At 28.8% G+C, this 19521-nt stretch overlaps 1 protein-coding gene and 1 long non-coding RNA gene across 6 annotated transcripts in view; one reads left to right on the plus strand and one right to left on the minus strand.

Annotated features, from left to right (window-relative positions):
- The window catches only part of LOC130677045 (gamma-aminobutyric acid type B receptor subunit 2), a 125090-nt gene that overhangs the window by 5772 nt on the left and 99797 nt on the right, over positions 1-19521 (plus strand). For 2 of the 5 annotated variants that reach the window (XM_057483601.1, XM_057483603.1), the window contains exons 1-2: positions 595-1210; positions 16269-17199. In XM_057483601.1, the coding sequence (XP_057339584.1) occupies positions 16855-17199 (345 nt within the window). In that variant the 5' untranslated portion in view covers positions 595-1210; positions 16269-16854. Of the gene's footprint in view, positions 1-594; positions 1211-16268; positions 17200-19521 lie in introns of those variants that run through there. The other 3 variants (XM_057483602.1, XM_057483604.1, XM_057483605.1) reach the window with 3 other exon arrangements.
- Positions 5777-8116, minus strand: LOC130677047 (uncharacterized). Its single transcript, XR_008991517.1, has 3 exons — positions 7478-8116; positions 6430-6649; positions 5777-6286 (listed from the first exon to the last, which is right to left on the minus strand). It is a non-coding gene; the product is annotated as an uncharacterized LOC130677047 (long non-coding RNA).

Here is a 19521-nt window from a genome sequence, read left to right on the forward strand (position 1 = left end):
TAGTACATACTACTATATGTTAAACTCCCTTTTACCCTCTCATAAATGTTTAGCTGTATCGTCTGTGTGTTGAGCTCCAGCACAGCCCGGCCACGAGCATTGCGTTGGTTGGTGACAGAGAGAGACGGATGTAAAACTCACATTTGTGAGTAGTCAAGATGAACTAGTGTTATAGTTTATATACACATATATAAGTGGAAGAGAAGTAGTATGCAATGAGTTAGAGAATGATATTTATATGTAACATTTAAGTGCAAGTGAGACAGTAAATTTCTATATATATATATGAGAGTAAGTTGTGTAAAGTGTAATACATAGTAGAGGAGTAAGCGAGATAGAGTATATGAACAAGATAGAAAGCATGTCGAGTTCGAGGGAGACAGGGTTTATGCGTGAAATAAAGACAGAGGGAGTAAAGTAGCAAAGGGTGTAAGAGAGATAATGTTAAAAAGTAAGAAAGAGATGGTTGTATATGTAAATGTATAGATATATTGTGGAGGTAGAGGATTGAGTAGGGCTGTAGGGTAGCTGGTTGTGCTTGGAGTTTGAGCTTAACTATCCTCAAAGCTTCGGCCGGTAACCGTTTGGCGCTGCTGCGCAGGACCAAACCCTCATTCGCGTCGCGTTCACCGGACTCGTCGTGTCGGGTCTCCTCCGTGGCTGTACTACTTACTTGTCCAAGTCGTCACGCTTATTCTAACTCTTGCCGCGACAAAATTGCCGGCGTTAATACCCACCACTGTCGTCACACGTCTTATCGCGCGAGTTTGTACTGCCGTTTAATTGTTAAATTTTTAATTTTTAGTTTGATAAGTAAATAAATTATGGGTAAATTTTTGGTAATTAATAATTTATTGGTAACTATTCATAATTAATTTTTAATTGGAATAATTAATGATGGTTTGAATAATAAATTTTTAAATTCAGTGGCACACCCTCGAAATGAAAAACGAGGGGAATTAGACGTGAATTTTTATTTGAAATTTTTGTTTGTTATTTTTATTTTAAATGATTTATAATAAGGATTGTGTATGATGTTGATGTTACAAGAGGGAGAGGAGGCTTAAGTTGGATCATACTGGATTATGAGGAAAAAATATGACACGAGGAGGACGAAACGCGTTGTTGGACTACTTGAACGCGGCAGTCTGTGCGACCTCTACAACCCCTTATTCGCATCGACCGCGCTATACAAGACGCTACTGACCGAGTGAGTACTTATTTTTTTCTCATTTGTCTTATTCTTTGTACTTAAAACTTTTTTTATTTATTTTTTTTACCTACATTTTTTTTCCTTTGTCTTAAATTTTTTTTTATTTCAAATTTTACCTCCTCTTTTAGCTCATGACATTTTACAATGGCCTTCTCTTGCTTTTAATAATTTATCAACCTAGCTTTTATTTTTATATTTTAATTCAAAGCTACTTCAAATTTTTATTTTATATAGTTCATTTTTTTTATGGAATTATTTATTGAATTTTTTTTTTAAATTCAAAGTTTTAATATTTTTATTTCATTATGCTTTCAATTATTTAAAGAAAAAAAAATATCAAACGGCTTTGTGCGATATTCTGAATAATACAAACTACGTAGAGGTTTGAATGGAGAATAGAAAAAAATAATGATAATAATAATAATAATAATAATAATAATAATATTAATAAAAAAATACAATAATAATGATAATAATACAAGAATGTATGTAAGCGTGTTAACACATGCATTGAGACAAGGGCATAAGCACGCGACAATTCTCATCGACAATATCGACCGTTTATACTTAAACCTGCTCTCGACCTTTAGCTCACAATTAAAAATAAAAACAAGAAATTATTTCTTTTAAAAACATATTTAACTGTTAGTTTTTTTTCATATTTTTAACTCCTGTCAATTAAAATAACAATTTTATTTTAACTGTAAAAACATGCCAGTTAATTCTGTTTTTAATAGAGATTTCAATATTTAAATTTCGCCGGTTAATTATTTAACTGAATTTTTAAAATTGTCATCAACTTTTTTTTAAACATAATATTATTTATTTAAAATTAATGAATTTTTTTTGAAAAAAATTTTTTATAATTCGATCCCAAGAAGTTTAAATAAATTTTAGTGGAAATAATTACTGTGAAAAAAATAAATATTTATATGGGGGGCAAATGGGGTACTGAAGGAAATAATGAGTTTTCGAGGACTCGGATACACTAAATCTTTTTTTTTTTTTTTTTAATGATATTCAAAGTAAATAGAAAAAATTTTCAGTTGTTAAAAGAATAATTTTCATTTTTGCGGGCAAAATGGGGTACTCTAAAAAAGTTAAAAAAAAATTTCTGGATATTAATTAAATTTTTTTATAAGTAATTTATATATGTAAAAAAATTACATTTTATATACACTGTAAAAAATTGGGAGTAAATTCAGATTTTAATTCAATCTGAATTCACTCCGTCATTCGGAGTTTTATTATTAAAATGATCTCTTTTTATGAATTTCACTCCGACAAGGAGTTTCAATATTAAATTAAACTCCTCTTCGGAGTGAATTTCACTTTGAAGGGATTTAATAAATAAACAGTCATCCGCTCCGCATTTACTCCGCGTTCACTTCACTAATTTTTTTACAGTCTAAGTATTGGATACAAAGGAAGAAAAAAAAATTTGCCCGCCCTATCCCATTTTGCCCCCCCCCCGTTCCTCTATAAATGAATAATTAAATACAGATAATTGAAAGTAATGATAATGACAGTCTGTCAAAAACTATCGATGATAAAATAAAAAATTTATTTGCAATCATGCCCGTAAATGAGAGCATTGTTTTTAAAGGTGTATTGTATACAATAAAGCCTTTTCACACGTTAAAAGTACTCTAGCCGTTGAATTTCATGATTTACGTGCACTCGTGAAAATTTAAAAAAAAAATAATTTTTTTGTTTTTCTCCGAGCAACTACCGGCTCGAGAACCCTCAGTGCGATCCGTTATCTTTTGTTTGTCTTTCTCTGTAAACTTTTTTTCTCTTTTATTACTCAGTAGGTATTTTTCCTTTTATTTATTTTCTCTTATTTGGCGGTTGGTTGTGTAGTCGAAAAGCTCGTAACATTCAGGCAGCAATACCACTAAAATTGTACATCTAACCCTGGAGTAAAAGCAGTTGCAACATCACTACCAGCAGTCAATCTCATTAAGAGAGCCTTTGAGTAAACTCAAAACTGCCAAAGTATTTCGCACACGCTTTGTGTACACACAACACACACTGTTGGTGTTTGGGGTTTGTCGTTCTCAAAATTAACCAACTAACCTCATTTACCTAATATGTTTAACAATAATTTCTATGTACACATGCGTACTCGTAGTTTATCATTGATTTTATGATCTATTCAAATTATTATTAAACGTCAAATGTCATCACCCAAATAAAATTGAAAATTTTTTAAATTATCACTTACAAAATTTTTTAGTTGCCAAAATTTAATTTGAATTTTTTTTTTCATTAATTAATTTTTTGAAAAAAATTTTTTTTGGAATTTGCTATTAATAATAAAAAAATTTCCGTCATTATGCAGACGTATTTAATGTTCGGTTTGAGAAAATTTTTTAATTTTTTATTTGAATTGAGATTTTAGCCTACGGCGAAATTAGCTCTGAAGTTTTTGTGAATTTTTTTTTTATAAAAAAAAAATTCTCTTAGGGAATCACTGGATTTTTAATTAAATTTAATTATCTCGTTAAATTTTAAAAAAAAAAAACTCGTTTAAAAAGTTTTGATAAAATTTTGATGATTAAAGAAAATTTTGTGACATATGAACTGGCGACATGTGAACCAAAATCTGAAGGCCGCATTTGTGTGATTGTTACTTTTTCACTTTATGGAATATATTTTTTTTAATAATAATTCTACACCGAAAAAAAAAAAAAATAAAAATTACTATTTGAAATTATAACCCGGAACCTGGTTGTCAATATGGGGAATTTTAACATTCAAATAGTAAATTTTATAATACGTGTCTTCTATTTTCCAAGTATCAGTTACGATTTTTAAAGTTTAAATAGTAATTTTTCTTACATAGACAATAAATTTTCATACTTATCCTGTAATTATTCACGTTTGAATCATAAACGATCACTTTATCATTAGATTACTTGTCATTCTCAATTTATATAGTTCATTTTTGTCCGTGTATTTAAACATGAACTAAAAGTAGATTTAAAAATTGTCGATACTTTTATTTTACTAGAAACAATGTCGTACATCAAAATTTCACATTAAGTAAAAATTTTCAGTTATCCAGTTGTGAATTTACTAAAATAGACATTTTAGGTGCTCTTCGATCACCGATTTTAAGTGAACATGACACACGCTCTACATCGTTGCACATCGAAATTGAAGCTCAAACCTTTTACTTGCTAACAAATCACATTTACTGAAGTCGAAGTACGTTCTTTATTTTTTATTTTACACCAAAAATATTTTAAAAATTATCATCATTATTCTCTCTAGCCCCCATTTATTATTATCATAATTTAGAGCTTCATTACCCCACTAAATTAGAATAATCGATTCCAAATGTCATGCCTTTTAAAAATATTAATCCGTTATCAAACTACATTTATTATTAATCCGCGACAGTTCAATAGTTTAAACTCCCCTTATCTTTTGTTAAAAAATAAATCCCAAAATTTTATAAAAAATTAATATTCCCGGATTCATAAAGTATCTCGTTCAAAAATATTAAAAAATTCCCGTTATTTTAAAACTTGAATCTCTTTTTATCTCTAAATCGTGACGTCATATAAATTTTCTATCACCCACGTATTCAGCAAGGAAACTCCATGAAAAATTGCTGCTATTTTTTAACGAAATTTTTTTTGTATACACCATTAAATATTTTTTATGCCCCGCCATTTAACAATTTCAATTTTTTTTTTTTTTTAAATAAATTATTAATTACTTTTTACTTGTCTGAGAAAAAAAAAATAAATAAAAAAACAAGTGTCGTATTTCGTCCCACTTTTCTATTTCCATCAATTACTACTTATATAATTGCAGAGGTAATTAATCAAAGTGGTTTGTATTGCGTGTATCGTGAACATATGACTTGAATTAATAGATAAATGTATATATATATTCATATATATGTTGTCGGTTGATGAACGTTACAATGTAATATTTCTAGCCAAAGAGTAATGTTTAAATGTCTAACTATACATATACATATATATAATATACATATAGATACAACAAATGTCATCGTTATGACCGACCGTGTAAATGATGACTAATGACTCGATTTGGGATTCCTATTCGGCTCGTTAGTCTCGAAGCTTCGATTCATTTGCTTCCTCTCCTATTACTATTGCGAGTGCTACAACTGATTCTCTGGACTATTCAGCTCCTATTCTATCCTAGTATTGCTACCGGATATGGCATCGAAAATAACTTTGCAGTAGTGACCCTCATAAACCCTGTATACCTTTTCCCTTTCCACTCCTCGCAGCCCTTCACTCCGGTACAAACGTTTGTATTCATCGTTTCCAATTGAATTTTAACGCCCGATAATTGCTCATGTCGTGAGTTTAACACTTATAAATTAAACGCCAACAATGTTGTTACTCTGGGGAATTTTTATAAAAAAATTTTAAATATTTTTTGATACTCGTGTAATTTTATTTCGTTTATTATTTACATCGACATTCATTAGTCATATTTATTTAACCATTTTAAATACACGAATTTCATATTTATTCATAAAAATTTAAATAACAATTTTTATATTTTCGCATTTTTTTAGTATATTGATTCGCGTTCTATATTTAAACTTGTCGTGATTGACTTTTATTTAGTTTAATAAATTTAATATTTAAAATTTTTTATCTCCTTTTTTTTATTTTCACTGGAAAGCACTAAAGCATCGATAATGAGGCTGAAAAAATTCTGCAAGCTAAAGATATTGTATAATACAATATTTTCTCTTTATATAATATTAAAGCTCATTTATAATCGATAAAGTACAGACAAGGTATTTACGTTTTTTTTTTTTTAAATACTTAAACTATTTTTCCTTCATCAAGTGGCTCGCCTTAATCACCAGCACTTGATTTATCCGTTTTGTTCAAATTTATCCTCGTAAATTTAAGTCCCCAGGTAATTGAGTCAAGTAGCCGCTGAATTATTTCATCATACACTTTATTCTATTGTTCCTTTTATATATCTTTATATATATATGGTGGTTTATAGATTTTTTTTATTATAAAGTTATTGGTAATCGACAGTTAATTTTTCCAAGCATCATGTCTGGAAGAAGGTCATTTTATTTATTTTTCTTATTTGTAGATTTGTGCAAGTCATATGTATGTTTGTGTTTGTGTGTTTGTGTGTGGTTTAGTGTGTATGTTTGTACAGAAGTGTGCTCGCAATTTTCTCGTAGACAAGCTTACCTTGGGAAAGGAAGGAAGGAAACACATAAGAACGACAGATAAACGCAATACAAACGAATGGAAACGTTTTGTGTTTATATATATATATATATATATATATATATATATATATATATATATATATATGTTTGGCTGTTGGCCAGAAAATTTCCTTAGGTAAAAGGTATACATAACATATATATGTATAGAATGTTGTTGAAAAGGGATGAGTCGAGCTGACCTATAAGAAATGAATAAAAAATATATATATAAAAATATAAATCAAAAATTTCAAATAATACAATGATATATACGATTCGAGAAGGATCTTTGTTGTATATATATTGGGGTGAATTTTTAATATTTTGATGCTTTTTTATATATTTTCCAATTTTAAAAAAATTGGAAGATTTAATTATTGATATTTTTTTAAAACCCGGGGTTAAAAATTAAAATTATCGGATTAGTTTTAAATTTTCTGTAAATGGGAGGGTAATTGCATCAACAAGATTTGCGATGTTGATCATTATAACTTTTGGTAAGGCTATTTCGTGAATTACTCGAGCTCTACAAACTTGATCGCGTCCTTTAAATTCGCCGTAAGATTTCTACCCTATGTTATTATTATTTTTATTATCATTATAATTTACTACACCAAAGGTATTTTATATTCGGAGCAATTATTCATTATTATTGTTGTTGATTTATTTATTTTAAATGTTTATTGTCAGGATGTTTATTACAAAGCCAGAGCTTAAAAAATTTCTCGCTGCTTTTTAATTACCGATGTACAGATAATTTTCGTCAGGTTAATAAATAATAAATTTATTGAGCAAACACAATAATTGTCATGCGCTTATCGACAAATCCAACTAAAAAATTTACAACATATCATTCGTATTTATATTTATGTATATTTATATAAAATATAGTCAGTGACATGTACAAGTGTAACGAGTAATGGAAAAAAGAGCACTCTTGCACAAATCAATACTAAAGTTTACGCCGGCCATCGGCAAACGTTTAAGCGGCTCGCAATAACAAAACATTTTTAAAAAACAATTCAAACCTTCAGCATCAAACATAAATACAGTCCTCGTATATTTTTATTCGCGACGAAAATTAATATAAAACTATTGTCAACTAAAAAGTAAATCAAAATGTAATTTTGAAGGCGTGAAAAAAATTTCAGGATATACATGTGATCTTTAAATTCATTTCAAACTTCACTTCCTCTCTGACAACTCACTCGTCTTGATTCCTTGCAAAAAAAAAAAAAAAAAAAAAACGAAAATAAAGATAAAACCATAAGAAAAGAAAAATGAGAAATAATGATTCAGTGGGTGGGCACTAAACCGTCCGTGTACAACTGAACCAGCTGAGACACTGCTCTTGTTATCGATTTTGACCTACTACTCTCCTCGCGTTCTCTTGCGTCCTCGACTGTCTGGAAATCGTTGGCAGACTCAATTAGCAATTACCATAATGTTCAGAGTCCCACGTAAAGCACACGATTATCATCACTACTGCTCGTACAGTCGTCGTTTCCATTTAATTTTAATACATACTCACCTCTCCCCCTCCCCATCTTCCATTTTATTTCTCTCTGTCAATCTACACACTGAAATCGTTTCTCTCGCCCCCTACGTCGCATTTAACGACCACAAAGCACTTTATATTTCTTTCAATTATATAAAAATAATAATTTACATAAATAAAAAAATACCATTTACATTTAATTCAATTTCTAAATAAACATTTATAATATCCACCAAAAAAATATCAAATAAAATTCTCTCTGCATCTACCCTTTAATTTAAATTTATAATTCTTCATAAACTCACCTTTGATAATAAATATCTACGGTAAAAAAAATATTAGTGTTTATTAAAAAAAAAAAAAACGTATTGCGGCATCAAAGTCACTATTCAAATTTATTCATCCATTGTTATGCTTAAATCAAGGTTCATTACACTGATATGTCCTTGGTGCAGCATGTCATCAACAGTCAAGTGTGGGAAGAAAAAAAAAAAAATGTTTGTGCAGAATCTCCGTTGACAGGTTACTGGCCTCTGCGTAATTACTCTGAGGTTTTTTTATATTTTTTTTATACATACCCTTTACCCATATGTGTGTAGATATATAGAGCCGACGGCATAAATACACATTATTTTTTTGGTGTATAGGACAGTGTGTGCATGAGAAAAGAGAGATGAAAATAAAAGATGGAAGTGAAATGAATTCTTCATCTCTGTTGGTCGTTGGTTGGTTGGTTGGTTCGTTGGTGGAATGAAAAACGTTTCCGTTTTCTTGTCGCCCTCGAGCTATAGGCATTTCATTCCGTCATCCTATAATTTACGTCTTTTATGTCTTATAAATTTTACCCATCTTCTTTATACCTTTTCACTGAATTTCACCGACTCAAAAGTCATTGTCTGTATAAAGAAGACTTGATACTTTTTATTTTTATTTTAAATTATCCTTTCGTTATTGCACCCTGATAAAAGTTCAAATTCAAACTCGTATTCATTCAAGTGTAATTGCTCTGTAATCATCAAACATTTTTTAAAAATTTTCAAATTAGAAAAGCAAGTCGTGATTCTTTGGTACACAAAAAAAAGAATTTATTGGCGTAACAAAAACTTTGAATTATGAAATGAAAATTAAAATTTTCCCGCCCGAAAAATTTTCTCTTGGCTCAAACATATTTTCGTTTTCAATTTATGATGCAAAATATTTCCTAGGGCTAGTAAAAATTTTCTAGGGGCGAGTAAAATTTTTTGCGCCAAAAATTTCTTCTTTTTCTGTGTAAATTCGCATGTTGATTCGTATGTTTGCAAACATTTGAGCTAGAAATACAGCATTAATTAATTTAATTCCGGTTATACATTAGCTGAGATTACTTTGAGTCGAAACTCTATGAAAAATAATCATAGAATTTTTTTTTTTAATTACAATTTATAAATTAATTATCTTATGACAGTGGGTTTCTTGGTACTTTGGCTTTCTGTCAGCTGTCAAAGTCACATGTCAGTCGGGTAATTAAAATTTTTTTAGTCATATGTAAGCTGCCAGTGAATAATGCACAAGGTTTTATAATCCGTTGGCTGAAAGATTTCATTGTTAAATGTAATTTTTAAAATTCTAATTACGTTTCTGTGATTCGAGTTTAAATTATCGTTTTAACGTGGCTTGGTTTGATTATTTTTTTAAAAATGTTGTTTGCTGTATAGAAAAATAGGATTTAAAAGGAGACTACACGGAGAGAAATTTATGGTAACAATTACAATATATTATGGGAATGGTTACCATATATTATGGTAATCGTTACCATATAATATGGTAAGTATTACCATAATATTATGGTAACTATTACCATAATATTATAGTAACCATTATCATAATATATGGTAACCATTACCATAAGATTATAGGAACCATTACTACAACATTATGGTAACCATCGCCATAATATTATGATAACCATAACCATAATATTATGGTAACCATTACTATAATATTATAACAACCATTACCATAAATATGATAACCATTACCATAATATTATAGCATCGTTTCCCATAGTATAATGGGAATAATTACCATAATATTATGGTAATCATTACCATAATTCTTTCACATGTGATATGGGAACTGTTACCATAATGATGGGAATTGTTCCCATAATTATGGGAACTTTATCCAGAAAGTATGGGCCTATATTCCATAATTCCAAGTAATCATTACCATAACGGTATGGGATGATATTTCATAAACGTACTAGGAACGGTTACCATAAATTTCTCTCCGTGTAGATGAAAAAATTTATTCAAAGCTTTAAATGTGCGATCAATGTGTTAAATTTTTTGGTGTTACTGCTGGTGTGCAATGGAAACCTGTGAAAAGTGGGAACAATGCTTTCAATCATCGAACAATGTACAATTGCACTTATGCTAGAACAGACTCAACATTTTCTGATGCTTGGATATTAGATTTTATCTTTTAATTCAGTGACATAATTTTAGAATATCAATTGGTGGCTTATTTAAATTTTTTAAAAAATTATTATCAATGAAAAGTAAAGTAAAGTAGAAGTTTTTGTTAATTAGTTTTAAAATTTATTTAATTTACATGAAATTAATTTCTCCAGAGGTTGATTTATGTCCCGGAAGCTTAAAGTGATAGTATTTTCAGACCCTTGATAAACGATTTTTTTAATTTATAAAAAACTAACTTTTTTTTATTCTGTGCAATTATTTTATGAGATTGCATAAATTTCAATTTAAAATGTTATTTTTAAAATTAAATTGTTAGATTGTATATATAGACATAAAAATTTATTTGTAGATCGAGTTAAGATATTCGAGGAAAGTAAATTTTAAATATAATATTTAGTTTCTCATCCATAAAATTAAAATTATTTAAATTAAAACTATTCAATGTTTATTTTATTTTTTTAGCGGGTTCTAAAATTATTCCAATGTCTAAGAAAATTCAAATACTTTTTCTGAAAATTAAAAAATTTCGTAGTCCACTGTCAGATTTAAATTCTAGAATTTTCTGAATAATCCCAGATATTTATTGAATTTCGTAAAATATTCTCACGGGCTTAGAATTCCTCAGAACGTTCAGTGAAAATAATTTCCGATCACAATTTCCATTAAAAAAAAAAATAACTATCCTGCTATTGTATATACCGCCGTCGATACCGAACCATCTAACCCAATTTTTTTATATTCTACTGAGGCAATATACAAGATATGTAAATATTCTCGTTCAAAATTGAATTTATTTTCAGTCTCCTTTAATTATTAACGTCATTGTCATAACATTTACTAGTAGAAAATGATGAAAAGCCATTTTGGAAAAATTGTAGAGTCGGAAATTTGCTAATGAGACAGAAACTAAATTTCGATATCGTGGAATCATTTCTCACATACAATAATAATAAGGTAAAAGCCCCTATACCCGCTGACTTTTCATCGGAGTGAGATTGAATCACTCAATATAAATTAATAAATAAAATGAAAAACCAAATTTTTTTTATAGTTATTTTTTGAAGTTTCGAGTATTAGAATAAAATTTCAGTTTGAAGAATAATCTTGATAATTAATTATTATTAATTTTTTAAACAAGGTCCTTGAGTGTACCCATAGTCGCTCAAAGACAATATCAATTAAACTATGATGTTTATTGATTTGGACAAATAATTTATAAATTATACTACTTTATTCTTTCATAATATAAAATTTTATGAATTTTAAAAATGTATTTAATAAGATATAGTTATAACAATTCTTAAAAAATTTGACGTAACCTAAATTGAATCTATCGAATGAACGTTAAAGTAAAAATGCCCGGCTGAGCGCGATTTTGAAAACAGTTATTTAATTTAAATTTATAATCTATTATAAAATAATTTGATGCATCATATTTTAATATATTTAGATTCACAAATAATTATTTATCAATAATAATATTTTTAGTTGTAATTTTTTAATAAAATTGTTATAAATTGTTATAAAAATTATAAAAAAACGCCTCAAACAGTTAAAGTGAGCGACTAATGGTACTGAGCGGGTATAGGGGCTTTTACCTTAATACACAGTAAAAAATCGTGAGTGAATACGGATTTTATTTCAATCCGAATTCAGTCCGTCACTCGGAATTCCGGAGTTCAAAAAAAATCACTCCGCATAAGGAGTGAATAGGGATTTTTTTATGGGCAGAGTGATTTCGAAGTGACAAGATTTTATTTCAATCCGCATTCACTCCGGCCCGGAGTTTTAATACTTAAATAAATTTATATTTAATAGAAACAGTTGTTAATTAGAAACATAATTATTTCAATAAATAATTCACTCAGATATTAATAATTAAACTTAACATATGATGTTTTTAATTTATAAAATGTTTTAGTAACTCACTAAATTATGATTTCATATATATAATACATAGTGAAAATATTAAATTATTGAATAGCTATAGTGGCATAGTTTTTATGGGAATATTTTATATTTCGGTACAATATGAAATGTTATCTCGTGGTATGGTTGCTGTCAGTCATACGACAGTTTGTGACTCAGTGGAATTATATTTGTTAAAGTTTTATTATCAGCTGCTTATAATTTTTAAAAATCATTTCGCGTGAATATATGGAAAGGGAGCTCGTAATTATTTCCGTACTCAATATAAATGTCAAAATATAAAAGACCTAAGCTCACTATGTATTAGTAATTTTTTTTATAATTACTATTTTCCGAAACTCCCCTTCGGAGTGAAATTCACTCCAAGGGAATTAAATAAATAAAAAGTCATCCACTCCGCGTTCACTCCGCAAATTTTTTACAGTGTATTAACAACAATTAAATAATATTACATCAGATAATTAAATAGTGACAGTAGATACAAATTACATTTGCATAAATAATTAAACTCATTTAATCACAAACTGAAATAACTTATAGTCATATCTCTATCCGTATATTCATATTCATAAATGTATACATATATGCATGTATAGTAAAATAATAAAATTATAGCCAAATAAGAGTATCTTAATTAAAGGTTGACAGTGGTCGTATAAATGCCCTCGGGTGTCTATAATCAGACACACGCGGGTAACCTTGAAATACTTGCGGTTTCGCGTATTCACTGTTCGTGTTCCGAGGCAGTTTGTAGTCACGCCGCGACGCTTTTCAGAGCCCTGAAGAGATCGTAGAGATTCTCTTGGGAGTATATCGACCCGTTTGTTGTTGCATACCTTCTATGCCACATAAAATACACACACCCACACATGTACACACATACATATATATATTTATAAATGTTTGTATACCATAGCCAGAAGTTATATCGCAGATAGTACACAGGTAGAGCTAGAGGGTTAGTCTTAACATTGAACAGTTGTAGTATAAGCGGTCTAGCGTGTTAACGTTCCCGTCGTCGACTTTGTTAGACCATTGTTATATATATGTATACTATAATATATATATGTCGTATTCAGAAGGGTAGTTTAGTCCTATCTAACTTTACTTACTTGGATTTCATGCCGTTACACGCAAGACTACTACTCACTTACCCCTGTCTTTTCTTTCTCTTTCTTGTGTTTTATTTGCCTGCATCCTTTTCTACAATTATGTTACTGTGCCAAGGCTCACTTTTTAGCCTTGGAAATCCCGCAACCATTCTCCTATTGCATTTTATTAGCTAAATGACGAATCAAGCTTCTAGTTTCGCTACTTCTACAGTTACATTTAAGTGAGGGTGGAAAAAAAATAATAATATGGCATGAGAAAAGCCAGCTGGCTCTTATTATTATTATTATTGTTATTATTATTTAATTTTTCGTAAGTTTGTTTTAGAGCTGAGTAAAGACGTAAGACAAATATCATAAATATAAAATGTGTTGTTCAATTTTTTTATTTTTATTTTAATAAAATTACTTCGTTTTTTGAATTAAATTTAAATCTCTCGCTATAGATAACGATAAAGGTGAGATGAGACCTCGAAGTGTCAAGTGTGAATTAATATTTTATGTAAAAAAATTTTTATGGCATATGGGGGAAAATTATGCTCGTAGTAAAAATGGAGGTACATTTTTTTTGAGACTAATAAACTTTTATGGATAATGTAAAGCTGTCTATTATCGGGCTCGTAGAGTTTTACGTGATACTTTGTTACATTTTATGGTCGGTTCATTATTAATTTACGATTAAAGGCATAGCATTTTTTTTACTATTTTTTATTAAATTTACTTTGATTGGATGTTTTTAAAAACTCAAATTTTCTTTCTTTTTTTTATGAGCTGCATAAAAAATTTTATTTTTTATGCAACAGAATTTTTTTGAAATATTTCGAAATCGTTCATCATAGTTGACTTTTATATTTTAGAGAATTTATTGCTTTGAGTTGAACTATGTTGGAACTTTTAAAAATTAAAGAATAAGAAAATAAATGATTTAGTCTTTTCTGACTCTTATGTGAGTTTCTAAAAGTTTAGATCAAAATAAAAAGGAGTTAAAAAAATTTTGAAATTGAGACTAAAATATTTTTTAGTGAATGAGATCAAAAAAGTTTACAACAGAGTTTGAATCCATGCCCGAGTCTAATAAGAAATTTTTTTTTTATTTTTGAATTTTTGAAGGTTCGCTGAAATTTTAACTAAAAATTATAAATTTACTCACGTATTGTAATTTAAATCAAAATTTGTCATAAGTTTGAGTTAAAACTAAAACTTTATTTATTTTTCAACTGTAACTTCTACAGATTCTGAGATAAAATCAATCCGCATTAAAAAGCTTTAAGTTTTAGCTTAAAGATAAGAGCTGAGCTCTGCGTTTTCTCACGTAGTCATTATTACCTAGACGTATTTTTTGCTCTATTATTTAATTAAACCCGGATTAATTTATACTAAATAGTAAAATTAATCTCGAGTATAAAAAAAAAAAATTATCAATTAATTTTTTTGTTATAATTTTTTAAAACCTCGTAATAGTTTTGAAAACCAGGTGAAATTTTAATTAATCGCTCATCAATAAATTTTAATAAATCCTTACATTATTCACTCAAACAGCTGAGAAAAAGTTTGACTGAGTACATTAACTAGTAAATTTTAATTTCAACTTATAATTAATATTGAAATTTTTTTTTACAATAATTATCACGTCAAAAACAGATTTTTTATTGTGTCATATATTTTATTTTAGTGATTTTGTAATAGTAGGGGATGGGGGCAAAGTGGGCCCTTCAAAATTTTCTATACCTCAATAAATTCGGACGGATAATAAGCTTATCGAAATTTCTTATACAATGAGGGTTAAAATTGACCACCAAAACTGTTCATTAAATATAATTTATTAAGAAAGTTAAAGATAATAAAATTACGTTTTAAAGTTATATTGCAGCAGACTATTAAAATTACTTTTATATTATAAAAATACAATTGTTTTAAAGTTATTTGCAAAAATTACACGTGTCAAGAATAAAAAATATCAAATCCGAAATTTTTTGGAGGGCCCACTTTGCCCCTAATTTTCGAATTTTCACTTCATTTTAATGGACGCAGTATAATGAAGTGAAAATAAGTACCAAGGGTCTAAAAATAAGTAAACGCGTAAAAAAAATTAACAATATTATAATTATTTTCCTTAAGGGGCCCACTTTGCCCCCTGTCCCCTGTATATTTTTTTTTATAATAAATAAATTTTTGGTTTAATAGTCAGTATAAATATGATAGAATTATAAATCAGTATGAAGTAAATGAATGAAGTATATATATATGTACGTAAAAATACATTTATTGATCAATCGACTGAAACTCCACTCATCGATGCACACGTTATTCAAATGCAATATATATATAGATATAAAATAATATCACTAGTATATTATTCTCTCGAATATTAACGACATGGAATTGGCATAAAATTTATAAAATATATATTTTTAAACCAAAAATTGAGTCTGCAGACTGTTAGTTGAGCGGTTCAGCTTTAAAATGGACCGCTATTCAAATCAAGTTACGCTTGACACCCGATCCTATATCGGCTTTTTATTTTTTTGTTTTTCTTTCTATTTTTTTCTATTTTATTTTTTCTATACTGAATAGTGCGAGAATACCTTTTGCATTTTATTTTGTTTATTCATTTTTTATTTTTATTCCAATCGCGTCACAGTGACCGTAACAATCCAGCTAGCATAAGTTGCCGTATTTTTTATTCTTTTACAAGTATAAATACCCATTGTTATTATCACTATCACATCGATTACTGTTTTTTTTTTTTTTTTTTTTTTTATTGATAGGACGGTTTTTTAAAATCTAAAACTATTGTCATGGTTTTTATTTTTTTGACTTGCAGGTCGATCTCGGTGGCAGACGATTGGATCGATGGTGACTGCGGATGATTGCCGTCAACATCATGACATCAATATGCATAAAAGTAAAACATTATTTTAATTTTAATTTATTTATCTCATAAATACGGAAGTTGATTAAACAAACAGTAAAGAGTCCGAAGAATAAAAATAGTATTTGATAAAGTAAAAAATAAAATGAGATAATTGAATAGTGAGTGAAAATATATAGTAGTGATAGTAGCCGCGAGTGTTAAATAGTGATAATGAGACGAGGGTTGACCGCGTGTGTTTTGCGATAGGGGATTTCGTTGGGTCTTTTAGATTTTTTCAAGGGAAATGAAAAGCTTTGAGGGACAAGGCCGAGGGCTGGGACGGAAGAAGGGTAAAGGGATGCCGTTGCGGTGAGATTAATCGGACTTAAGAGCTGATGGTGATGGTGCTGGTGGCGGCAGTGGCGGCGGCGGTTAATGCTGGTGTTACTACGGTTATAAAACCGGAAGAGTGAGGGTGCAAGTGAAGGTGCGGAAGGTAGTGGTGAGGGTAGAGGGTCTATGGTGGTGGATAAAAAAATCTAAAGATCTGTAAAAAATGATTGGTCGAGGTATCGATTACCCTGGTCATCGCCAAAGACAAAACCAGCCCCACTTTTGTTGTTTACTGCTGCTACGATTGAAAGGGGCGGCACTTGGTATCGGTATTGTTCTTTGTTTAGATGCGATTTTACTCTGCGGGGGACAAAAACCAATAAATCTTGGTGGCGTTAAACGACGGGATGTTTATATCGCTGGATTTTTTCCCTATGGCAGGCACGTGCCTGAAAGTCACATTGGACGTGGGGTAATGCCTTCTGTTAAGCTTGCTGTCGACCATATCAATGACAATCCAGCAGTTCTCAGGAATTATCGATTACACATGTGGTGGAATGATACTGAGGTAAGAGTTATTTATCATCATTTCATTAACTCATTTTTTTTACCCTAAATTTTATGTTTTGGTCGTAAAAAAAATTTTATTTTCCCTTACTAAATTAAAAGTAATAAATTTTTGATTGATGACGGCTGATATCCGGAAATAATTATTTTCATCGGTGTTAGAAAATTTATTAAGTAATTTGATGATGACCCTCAGTCACCCTGTTAGTAACCCGGTGTTAACATTTTTTTTGACACAAAAAAAAATAATAAAAATTACTGAAGGGCGCGAAGTTTAAACGGTCAAAAAATCTGGGGATACTGATGCTTCCTTTCGAGATAAAATTTATTGGGAAATCGGAAAATCGTGTGATAGGTGAAATATTAAAAACTTTTTCTCCTTCTAGATTAGAAGGGATTTATCAATTTTATTTTATAATATTAATTCAATATGAGAATTTTACATCAAAATTATTTTTAAAAATGTCAATAATTTAAAAGTTCAGAGAATTATAAAGTTTGGTAATTATTTGGAAGTGGGATCAACCACATTTATGACGATAAAAAATTGAGAAATCAATATTTTCGAATGGTTTTTTTTTTTTTTTAAAGTGTTCTATTTCACGGCGGATTTAAGAATTTACCATCATAAATTACAAATTTTTGAGATTTCAATAAGTTTTTCCAATTTTAAAGTATAAAAAATTCATGTTTTTCATCATATTCATCGAAATTTTTGTGGCAACATTTTTTTGAGCTTGCTAGTATTTTTTTTTCTTAAAAAACATAAAAAACTGAATATTTTGAAAAAAAAAATTTTTTGATAGTGCAGTTAGAGAATTTTGTATGAATTTAAAAAAAAAAAATTTTTATTGAAAATATGAAAATTTATTTAGTGCCGTAAGATTGACGCAAAACAAATTTTTGTAATTTTAGCAGACACAAATTACTCTGACGCTATTTTCTTCAGTTTCATGTCAAATTAATTACAACCTACACTTATTTAAAAAAAAAAAAATTTCAATTTCCTCTGTAATTAATTACGTAATTTTCCACTGATCAACTAAAAAAAATAAGTTTTAGTAAAAAAATTAGTCATGCAATAAAAAGTGCGCTAATTACTTTAGTTAATATATAGAATTTTTTTTCGTTACCTGCTCTGAAAACTGACAATAGTCTTCCCCTCACACAAACTTTCTTGTTAATTTTCTCAATGGTTACAAATATCAACAAATTTTTTTTCTTTCAATTTTAACTGTCACCTAAAACGTGACGTGAAAATCTTTGAAAAATGACTCGGTATTTTTTAACACCAGTAAGTGGTTAAGTCAGCTTGAATTTATCACTCGCATTCAGTGACTTTGAATAAATAAACAAAATTAAAAAAATGTCAAATTAAATTCTGATAATGAATAATAAATATTTGATTATTAATAAAAATTTCCTGTGAAGTAAATAATTAATACTGTTGATGAACAAGCAATCAGTTAAATTAATGCACCATGTGTATACATAGATATATAGATATATAAAGATAGGACCGCGAAAGCTTGTGTATTGACGCTCTTTCCATTATTTAATCAACATCAGAGAATGCTTGTACCGCACACTCGACCATCATTGGCTATCGATTGCATACGAAACACGTCGTCGATCGAGTCAATATATATAAACTATCGTTTCCGCTTTAAATAAACCTTCTTCTTAGTATAGCGCCACTTATATTACATCCAACAATAGACTAATATTTTTAAAAACCACTAATTCGTTAAAAAATTAACCTTTCTTCTGCCCACGTGTAATAATTTAATTTCTATATATTTATAAGTATCCGCTGACCCAATTCAATATCACACACTCCACCTATTACTTAAATACTTAAAAAAATTACATTTTTCATTTAAAAAAATACTCCTCGTGTGGTGTCGCAGACACATGAAAATTAGTTACTAGCTACCCTATTTTTAAAAAAGATTTATGAATAAAGTTCCCGGGCGAATAAGTTGAAACATTTTATTGTAATTTATTAACATTTTTTATCTTGTCATTTTTATTCATCATAAAATTTTATTTTGTTTTTTTTTACGTGTCATAAACACCGTTCGTTCAATTTTATTAATTTATTTAGAAAAAAATAGTTTTTTTTTTTATCTTTTTATGATGAGGGAATGTAAATCTAGTGTAAATGTATGCTTGAATGCGCGTTATTTTGGCTCGAGTGATGTTTGCAATGGCATTTGGAACTTGAACTGAGGCATGAACATGTGAAAAGAAGAGTTCGCACACGAGATTCATTTTATATAGTTTTATAAAATAAAAGGTTTCTGTACAAAAAAAAAAAAAA

Source organism: Microplitis mediator, chromosome 11 (genome assembly GCF_029852145.1).
Source record: "Microplitis mediator isolate UGA2020A chromosome 11, iyMicMedi2.1, whole genome shotgun sequence".
In the NCBI taxonomy this organism is placed as follows: domain Eukaryota; kingdom Metazoa; phylum Arthropoda; class Insecta; order Hymenoptera; family Braconidae; genus Microplitis; species Microplitis mediator.